Source organism: Taeniopygia guttata, chromosome 3, assembly GCF_048771995.1.
Source record: "Taeniopygia guttata chromosome 3, bTaeGut7.mat, whole genome shotgun sequence".
In the NCBI taxonomy this organism is placed as follows: Eukaryota; Metazoa; Chordata; class Aves; order Passeriformes; family Estrildidae; genus Taeniopygia; species Taeniopygia guttata.
Genome location: NC_133027.1, coordinates 25,100,438 through 25,108,230, shown reverse-complemented (window position 1 = coordinate 25,108,230; position 7,793 = coordinate 25,100,438). Strand labels below are relative to the sequence as shown.

Here is a 7,793-nt window from a genome sequence, read left to right as displayed (position 1 = left end):
GTGTTTGTAATTCTCTGTAGGAGGGGCTCCAGAGTTATATAATCTCAAGGCAGAACTGCTGTGAGTTTAGAGTGGGTTACACAGTGCACAAGGTAAGTGGGGATATTATTTTGGACATGCAGGGAGTTATTGTACATGAAACTCAGTCACTGAATGGGTTTTATAGATTAAATGTGTGTATGTACTTTATTTACTAACAAGGTTATGTGTACCAAATGTTAAAATCTTAATCAGCTGCTTTTGAGGTGTACAGAATTAAGAAAAAGAAGTGTAGATCTCACAAGTGAGGAGTGTTTCCTCTCACCTCCTCCATCCTACTGTAGAGAAGCTGACATGTTATTTACAAGGGGATTATGGTGGTGCTTTGGCCCTTTTCCTTTTGCTGCTGTTAATGCTTCAGCTTTGTTGCTGACAGGGTGTCAATAGCTGTGAGGCTGGTATAGGCTGAGCACTATTTGTGTATGTTTGTCGCTGATGTACACACGTGGTTCTGAGTGGGGTGGGTGACAGTCTGCCTAGGAACTATTGTTACTTGAAATTCCAGCAGAGCTGGAACTGGACCAAGCGAGCATTGCCCTGAGGCTGTGCCTGTTGTAAAGGCAAATGTGATGTTACTAGAGGCAAAATTAATTTCCATATTTTGGAGCTTGTCTAAAGAAATTACAGAAGCAAGGAGTGTTGTAAAAGTGGTTGACTTGGGAAAGAATTCCTTCCTGGCCGGTTATAGTGGAACATAATGGCTGATTGAGCAAGCACAGAAACTACTGAGTTTATAGCATGTATCTGATTAAACAGTAAACTGTATTCTGAGATAAAGCCAACATACACAGAGAGCACCCTCTGCTTTATGGCCAAAACAGAATGCTTTGGATGTAAATGGTTTTGATTCAATTGTTCTCTGACTGGGCCAATTGCTCTCATTACAGAGTTTCTGCTTAAATATTCTGCATGTGTAAGAAACATTTGAAGGCAGAGTGATACAAGGCAGTCTCTCAATATAATCTAACTTTTAACTCCCCTATTAATTGATTCTAGTCTTGGACCATAACTGATGGTTTCAAACAAGATAACTTTGAGAGCCAGTTAGAGACTCCAAACTAGGGTTGTGAATCTTTATTTTGCAAAACTTCATTGCAGATACTAGGGAACTAGGCACGTGGAAACATGTCTGGAAAACCCAAGCTGCACTACATCAATGGACGTGGCCGGATGGAACCAATTCGGTGGCTCCTGGCAGCAGCTGGGGTTGAGGTTTGCTTCTGGTCTTTTATACTGAGATTCTGTGACAAATATGTGCTTTTACTGTCCCTTCTGAAAAGGGTGACTGAGCAGCAGTTTCGTGCTCTGCCTTTAGTGCATTGCCGAGCAAGCCAAGAGTGACCACAAGCTTACCCTAAGGAGGGGGCAAGTTCCTGACTCACTTCCAAGCATCAGGTGCAAAACCTGCTGGTAGCACCACAAATGCTTCTCCCGTGTAAATAGAGAGAGAAGAGATTTAAAACCCCAGCAGCATAATCTGGCTTCTTAATCTTCTGATCACAGAGGTCAAGCACCTGCAATTCTGAGTACCTTCAGTTAAATTCCAATTTCCAAAACAGCAAGAGATTATTATTGCTGTCATGACGCAGTTTACCTTTGAAGGCACTGGATATAGTAAACCACAAAGTAATTTTTTTTTTTTTTTTTTACCTCTGACAGATTCTGATACTAACCAGAGATGGAGTATGGGAATCTGTGTGTTTCAAGATCCATGGCTTTCTGTCACAGTGATGGCCAATGTGCCTGACAGCTTTCAAATATGATACATGTTTTAAGAAATAAAATTGTCCAAAACACATATTTTTACACCTTCTTTACCTAAATGAGGAAGAAGCTAAATCATGGAATGACAACAGAACTTTTCTTTTCTCCTTCCTGCAGTTTGAAGAATCTTACCTGGAAAAAAAGGAGGATCTGACAAAGCTACAGAAGGGTAAGTTTCCTTCACTTTTAGATAATAACAGCAGCAATAGTAAGAAGAAGAATTAGAATTAGAGTTACTTGTCTGAGAACACCAAAGAATTCTTAAGTCTTAGTGTCTTAAAAAGAAAAATCTCTTAACTGACTTGTATATGAAGTCTCAGAGGTGCACACTGCAGCGTTAGGTGGTGTCATCACGCAGTTGCTTCAATCTTCCCTGAATCACAGAATGGTTGAGGTCAGAAGGGATCTCTCAAAATTGTCTACTTCACTTCCCCTCTTCAAGCAAGGTCCCCTCCAGCCAGTTACCCAGGGCCATGTCCAGCTGGGTTTTGAGTATCTCCAAAGATGGAGAATTTACAGCTTCTCTGGACAACCCACACAGTCGAAGAGCCTTTCTTCAAGTTCAGATGGTTGACTCTCCTTTGCTTCAGCTTGTGTCCATTGCATTCCATCCTATGGCAATAGAAGCTTTTGTCATCAGATCATCTTGACATTCATTATCATCTTAGGTTGCCTACAAAGTTGTTGTTTTATAATCCATATGAAAACAGAGTTCTAGATTTCCGAGTTCACCTGTACGTACCTCTGCTGCATTCCTGCCTCCCAGAGTAACTACCCACTGTGCTACCTTTAGCCTCCATCTTCCTGATCGTAATAATCATGTTTCCTCCAAACTAAATTGCATGTCTGTGCTCTTCACCTGGTCTGTCAAAAGCAATCTGAGCTTGGGTTGGCATTTGTATTCCTGCTGTCCTGTAGGACAGGTCCCCCTTTTACAGGCTGCCTTTCAAAAAGTATTTTGGGACACAAGTGTGTCCCAAAGCTAAATGCACACTTACAAAGAGAAACATATCTGATCAGTTATTTGAGTCAAGAAATATGATTCTATAATGCAAAAACTCTTCCACACTTCTTTGACCTGATGCCTCTCTTTCTGGAGGTATTTTTACTTCCTTCTTGCTAAGACAAGGCTTCTGCATGCTAGCAAAAGAGTTGCATGGATCCTGCCTCACTCCAAGTGATATTTGGGTCTTGCAGGAATCTCACAGAACTCACTCGTTCCTACTTTGTGCCTGTACAGATGAGATGCCATTTGTAAAGTCAATAAAGTAGTCACAAAGATCTTTTATGCTTTTATATTCACTATAATTTATATGTTCATTATTATTCACATTGTGTGTTGGCCAGTGCTTAGAAAGTCCAGATATATTTAGCAAAACATGACAGAAATTGGCTAGACCAGATCCTTCAATCTTTCTTTTTTGTATTAACCTCCATGAAAATCACCTGTGTTAGAGCCATGCAGTACATAACTTTTTCAGTGTGTGGCAGCTGCAAATTCTGCATTTGGCTGTTTCCCCAAATCTGAAATTCTCACAAGTTCATTGCTATAGTATTAAGTTATTAACATGTCACTAAGAAAAGGTTGTTGCATGGTGAGCATTTTCCACACCTTCTTGTAAGAATGAGGAAGGTTGCTACCAAAAGGGTTGTCAAGCATTGGAAACGGCTGCCCAAGGAAGTGGTTGAGTCACTGTGTGTAGATGTGCACTTGGGGACATGATTTGGTGGTGGAATTGGGCACTGTTGGTTTTACAGTTGGATTTGATGATCTTAGGTCTTTTACCCAGCCTGAATGATTCAGAGTCTCAATAAAATAACACATGTGGTTGCTTTGCCTAACACATGCTGGTGGTCCTCATTCAGGGGTGAACATCTCCTTGTGTCTCCCTTTGGCCTAGATGGATCCCTGCTCTTTCAGCAAGTGCCAATGGTAGAGATCGACGGGATGAAGCTGGTGCAGACCAGAGCCATTGCCAACTACATAGCAACGAAGTACAACCTCTACGGGAAGGACATGAAGGAGAGAGCCCTGTACTGTAACAGTAGCACCTTTGCTTGTTAGACCCCAGCTCACACTGTAGCCCAGTGTAACTCAAGGATATCCCAGATCACAGCTCAATTCAGTGGGAGAGAGCAGCGCTGCTTTGTGCAGCATGAGCTGACTGTGACTGTAGCTGATGTCTACAGCAGAGATAGCCATCAATCAGAGGTCAATGCACTTATCAGAAGACAGCAGTCAGGGGGGCAGACTGTCCTACTGATGCTGCTTTTCATTTTCTCCTGCAGTTGTCAGCAGCATCATTTTCTCCTCATCACATTCAGGGCAATGTCTTTTAAAGAAACAAAAACTCTTCTCTCTCTAATAACCAGGAATTAATATAGAATTAGAATTAATAACATGTTATTAAAGGGCAGGAGGCCTAGGACATGTTTTGACCTGAGATATTTTTGAATACTTGAAATTAATAAGTACTGGTAAACATGTGTCAAGATATTTGCTAGAAATGGTATGGACCTGCTGATAAACTTAGGCTGTCTGATTGGATTTTTAACGCAAGTTTGGATGGCACACATGACAATTTTGTAGTCAGGTGCAAAAGTGCATAGTCCAGACAAGAATCAGTCACAGTAAATGAGAGGGCTACAGTGTTTAGGTTTTGCCTAGGAGTTTTGCATTTGCCTTTGGCCCAAGCTCCTCTCCTGCCTGCCTCCAGTGCAACTGCATTCCGGGGGGATCTTTGTCAGGGTATGTGTGTGGGAGTTAAAAGGGGCAGGGATTTCCCAGCATCTCAGTGAGATTGTGCCAGGAGTTATTGTGCTGTTCAGAGCTACTGTGTGTGGCCTGACCAAGTGGATCTATTCCTTTCAGAATCGATATGTACGTGGAAGGAATGTTCGATCTGAATGAGTTACTCCTGAAAAATCGTTACTTACCAGCAGACCAAAAGGAGCAACATTTTGCAAATATGATGGACAAGGCAACAAACAGATACTTCCCAGTCTTTGAGAAGGTATGTGGCAAAGAGGTTGTAGCTGTATTGATACTGTTATCTTGAACCTCCATCCTGGAAGCACACAAGTTTTATGGAGGACAACTGAAGAAAAAACAAACCACTGGTGCTGGGATCAAGGTGGAGACAGGACACTACAGAGGGGACAGAAGGCACTTCAAATCTGGGAGAGATGTAAAGCTGCAAAAACCCAGCACACACTTGTCGGAATCTGTGGGTATTGATGATTCCGAGATTGTAGAAAGTCTCTGTCTTTCTGCCCCGTTGCCAAAGAAGAAGCCATAATTCGTCTGTGCTGTTTTCAAGGTTGTTTATTCTGTTTATCTCTAACATGTTCTGCTGCCCTGCCGCAGGTCTGTCCTGCAGGACAGTGTGTGGGACTCTGCCCCCAGTGGGATGTTACAAACATTATATACCAGAAACTACGTGTACTATATTTACAATAATGTGCCAATATCTATCATCTACGTTAAACAGTGTGTCCCCAGCCTAAACCAATAGAAAAATGCCAACACTACAGTGAAACATAGAGGACATGAAGAAGGAGGAAAAGGACAAGACACACCCAATTTCCTCCATCTTGTCCCCTCTGAACCCCTAATCTAGAAACCTAAAATTTTACTTTTGCACCCGTGCCACACTTAATTATTACTCATATCAAACACTCAGAGCTTGTAATTCATTCTGTAAGATTGAAAACTCCTCTCCATGGACAGAGATCAGAGACAGTGTCTCTTGGGGCTCTGTCCAGGGGGGTTCCTGACCCCCTGCCAGGGTCCCAGGCCCTCCAGGGCAGCCAGAGGGAAGTCCTGGATTCCCACACACACTGAACTCCCAAATGTCCATGTTTCACTGTGTGTGTTGTTTCAGACAAAAGACACTTCAGCACCGGCTTTGACATCAAGTTTCCTCCTGAAGTGCAGATGGCCCTGTACCATACATGCTATGTAAAAGCATTACGGTTCCTTCTGAATCTCCTACAGCTTAGCCTTCAATGCAGCTACAGCAACCAAGGCAAGATGAACACAACTGAACTGCCAGACAGAAATGTAGAAGAGAAAGAGCTGATAGATGATGCCTAGGATGGTAGTGCCATCAGATCATTCTTTGTACTACAGGTGTTTGAACTGCATTTCCTTCTTTCACAGACATCTCTGTGCTTTGAAGATATCATATTAAGTAACACAGAGAAAATACATCATCTGCTTCTGGTTCTCTGTTTTTAGGTTTTGAAAGACCATGGAAAAGACTTTCTGGTTGGCAACCAGCTGAGCAGGGCAGATGTTCAATTACTTGAAATCATTTTAATGGCAGAGGAGTACCAACCTGATGTACTTGCCAAATTTCCTCTCTTACAGGTAAACGAATGGGCAGTTTGAATGGAGAATGAATTGGAAAGGACCGCTGATTTAAAGTGACTGAGAAATATGGGAGAGTGGGAGGGTCAGAAGTAACATACAAAGTAATCAGATACCCTAAGAACTTTTAGCTGGCCTCACATACTCTTTTTTTTATTTATGCCACATTCTGTCACTACAACCCCAAGAGCATAAGAGGGGCACTCATATAGTTTCTTCTGCAGCATCAAGTCTTAATGGGACTTTCAGAGCATGGAGATAACTTTGAAATGTTTGCCAGTTACAATATTCTTAAACACTGAGATGTTTTTGTTTTGTTTTGTTTTGTAGAGCTTCAAAGCAAGAATAAGTAATATCCCCACAATAAATAAATTCCTGCAGCCTGGCAGCCAGAGGAAACCAGTAATACGAGAGGAAGAGGTACCTAAAGTGATCAAAATATTCCACTGAGTCTAAAGCTGCAGAAACTATTTCATTGTGTTTGCTGACAGTGGGAAAATAATGAAAATACTGGAAACCAAGTTTTTTGATCCTACCAGCAAAGAACATAGTTCACAAAATAGAGGGTGTGTTGGACAACACAGAATGCCTTAAATAACTAGAGAATAACTCAAATAAATTCCTGCTATTGATATTCAAAACCTGGCTGCTCATTGATTTCTTGCTGCTACTTCTATGCCCAAGATCTGTATGGTTCTGTTTTTCTGGCATTCCCAAGAATTGTTGGAAAATTAGGAAGGATAATCCCAAGTAGGTTATGGTTTTTTTTTTCCTGGGAAATGCCAGGAAAAGACTTCAGGTTCTGGTTAGCTGAGGATGAAAGTTTGGATTCAGCTTTCCTCTAAGCTTAACTTGGAATATCCTTGGACCAGAGCTCCTACTACGCCTCTGCTTTGTCACTAGACACTTGAAGTCTTGTACTGCAGCTTCACCAACATTTTCTTTATCAGAAGGCCCTTTGCAGACTCTAAGAAACAAATGCTGGCCACCAGTTTAAAACTTATTGAGGAAGAGTCAGGATGGTGTCAGGTCTTAATGAGACCCTGGAATGTGGAAATCCATATCGACTCATGCCACTGTATATTAAACCAAGTTTAATACAAGTTGTACTGGAATTCTTCATTCTAATCCCTTAGATCAAGCTCCACTACTGAGGTTAACAAGACTGTTGAATTTTGATAAATAGGTACATTTATGCAATGAAATGTGTTTTTGCCCAGGGCAGGAGAGTTGAAACTAGATGATCTTTAAGGTCCCTTCTAACCCAAACCATTCTATGATTCTGGGATATTACTTAAACACCAAATAAACCAAGTTTGTAAATAAAAGAGCCAGTGCCCTAAATCCAGCTACAACCGGTGCTGTGTCGGTGCCATGTCAGTGCTGTGGTGGCAGAGTGGCCCGGGCACACTGGCAGTTTTCAGCTGAGCAAACTCAGGGCTCTGTAGCTCTTGCTCAACAGTTTCTTCATAAGTGATCTCATGCAGCTGGAACCATTTTTCATCATCAAAAGAGGAAATAAACCCATATTTTTCAGCAGCAAAGCATATATTGCAGAGAGTTGTTGCAGGAGCTCTTTCCCTCCTGCCTCACTGAAGCATTTGGACAGTGGCAGCTG

At 41.8% G+C, this 7,793-nt stretch overlaps 1 protein-coding gene across 1 annotated transcript; it reads left to right on the top strand.

The window, feature by feature from the left end:
• LOC100219265 (glutathione S-transferase) lies at window positions 1–6,816 on the top strand. The gene is made up of 7 exons (XM_002195856.7): window positions 1–92; window positions 1,138–1,251; window positions 1,921–1,972; window positions 3,705–3,837; window positions 4,676–4,817; window positions 6,044–6,175; window positions 6,506–6,816. Exons 2-7 carry the CDS (start codon window positions 1,165–1,167, stop codon window positions 6,623–6,625), a joined length of 666 nt encoding a protein of 221 aa, XP_002195892.2. The 5' UTR covers window positions 1–92; window positions 1,138–1,164; the 3' UTR covers window positions 6,626–6,816.
• Window positions 6,817–7,793: the final 977 nt, after the last annotated feature.